The 2,003-nt window shown below is 47.5% G+C and overlaps 1 protein-coding gene across 1 annotated transcript in view; it reads left to right on the forward strand.

The window, feature by feature from the left end:
* PPTG_21921 (hypothetical protein) overlaps positions 1 to 968 on the forward strand; it is a gene marked incomplete at both ends in the record, with an annotated part of 4,745 nt that extends 3,777 nt beyond the window's left edge. The window contains one exon of the mRNA XM_008901089.1: positions 538 to 968. Coding sequence (XP_008899337.1) covers positions 538 to 968 — 431 coding nt within the window. The remainder of the gene's footprint in view (positions 1 to 537) is intronic.
* Between the last annotated feature and the right edge of the window lie 1,035 nt (positions 969 to 2,003).

Below are 2,003 nucleotides of genomic sequence, written 5' to 3' on the forward strand. Positions count from 1 at the left end.
CTCGTTTCTTCTAGTGTAAACAAGACGTCCTGTTGATACCTTTTTCGATTGTCGCTTTTGGTCTTGTTCATTGAAACTACAGTAGTAACTTGTGTCGCTTTCTATCCTGTAGAAAAACGCACGCCTCTGGGAGTACGGAAGGGTTCATGCAAACTGGTGTACTAAGGCTGGAGATACAAAAAAAACGTTATTGGCATCAATTGATTACAATTAAAGTACTAAACTTCGAGATCCCAATATCGTTGACAGTGTAGTGTGAGGTGACTATGCAAGCCTTGCTCACATTGTATTGAGCTTTTGCAGAGGACTCGCCCAGCTGGTACGCTACTCATGGAGTCCATGAGTAGTCAGGAGTTAAGCAACCGTCCATAAAATCTATAGAAGAGAACAATCTGTAGAAGACGCTAGGCATGAGGGATGTCAGAGCTCTCGCTCTGTCATCCTCACTTTTGAATCTACTCGGCGACCAACACTTTAGGAAGTGCCAGCTTCCCTATCACTGTGTTAACGGTTTTAGTAGCGGAACGCGTTACAAAGTCGACTTTAGTGAAAAGCGTTTCACTATAAAATATGGAGACAAGATCAACCAAGGATCGGCGCAAGATCAAGAAAGCGGCATCGCGCACCCCATCTTCACGCCGGTGCTTGCCCCTGAGATTACGTCGACCTCCCATGCTGCTTTGGTCAAGTGGCGAAAGAAGCGAACTGTTTACGAGGACATCATGCGGGCCCGTTGCCAGACTTCCGGAGAAGACTTTGATGCAGTAACAAGGTCTGTGAAGGACTCTTTTGACCGGAAGCTGCTGGAGACCTGGTGTCGACTTCGCTGGCAAATCGCAGTGGATGATGTCGATGACGACAGACTGCGCACGGAGATTGATGGCATTATCAACTCTGTCAATAACCACTTTACCCGACGTGCAAGCCTTGTTCAAGAAAGATTTTCATCTCAACTGGAAGTAGAGTGACGTTAGCGAGCGGGTGCTACAATATTTCATCTCTTGCGAGCACATCATTGAGGAACATGGACTGCATGCTTGCTTTGAGTCAGAAGCTGGCTTGAAGGAGAAGTGTAGCTTGCTGATCAACAGTATCGCGCCTGAAGCTCTGAAGGAGGAGGTGAAGAACGCCTTGCGTTATCAATCCCCTGGGGCTAAGTCTGATGAATATCAACTGCATAATCTGATACTGGAGAAGGCCTTGGAACAAGACAGAGAATTCCGCCGCTCGAAGCGCAAGCGGGGTTCGGATGATGTGCAATTGCCGCGTCTATCTCAAAAACGTGATGAAATAAAGAGCAAGCGCAGAATTGACTCGGAGCGTGATAGTAGTGGGAATAAAACTGCTTCACACAAGGCAGAGACCACTTCTGGAAAACAACCACGCGCAGACACAAAAAAAGAAATTACCTGCTGTTCCAGACAAAGGGTGCTTGTAGTGTGTAGGTCCACACTGGGTATCCAAGTGTCCTAAAACGCCACTGAAGCTGAGAAGAAGGACCTGCCTAAACAATTTTTACAAGAGCAAGGGCAAGACATCTGATGTAGCGGGTATGAAGCGACTTCGTGAAGACAAGTGAAATGAGGCGGGCACTATTCTGTTGAATGGTGTCCTCCGAAAGCCATACTGTGCAGACACTGGGTCAGACCGATGCCTTATCAGTACCAAGACCTTGGAGGAGCTGAATGCAGTAATGGAAAATGATATTTTGATCAAAGAACTGGAAAATCCGATTAAGGGCGTACGGCCCTTAATCGCGTACAATTGGGGGGGGGGGGGGGGGGGCATTGGGTTGAGGCTGTTAGAGCTGTAGATCTGGCCATTCAAATTGGTACAGCCGCTGGAATCGTGGAACCCCAGAAATTGGTCGAGTGTTTATTGACGAAGAATTCATCGTAGGCCAGGACTTACTGAAGTCCTTGGGGATCGACGTTAACAGATTGCTCGAGCAGCTTGCCCAGCCGCAAGTTGACGACGAAGTTGATCCTTACGATAATTTCGAA

The sequence above is a fragment of the Phytophthora parasitica genome, assembly GCF_000247585.1.
Source record: "Phytophthora parasitica INRA-310 unplaced genomic scaffold supercont2.10, whole genome shotgun sequence".
Lineage (NCBI taxonomy): Eukaryota > Oomycota > Peronosporomycetes > Peronosporales > Peronosporaceae > Phytophthora > Phytophthora nicotianae.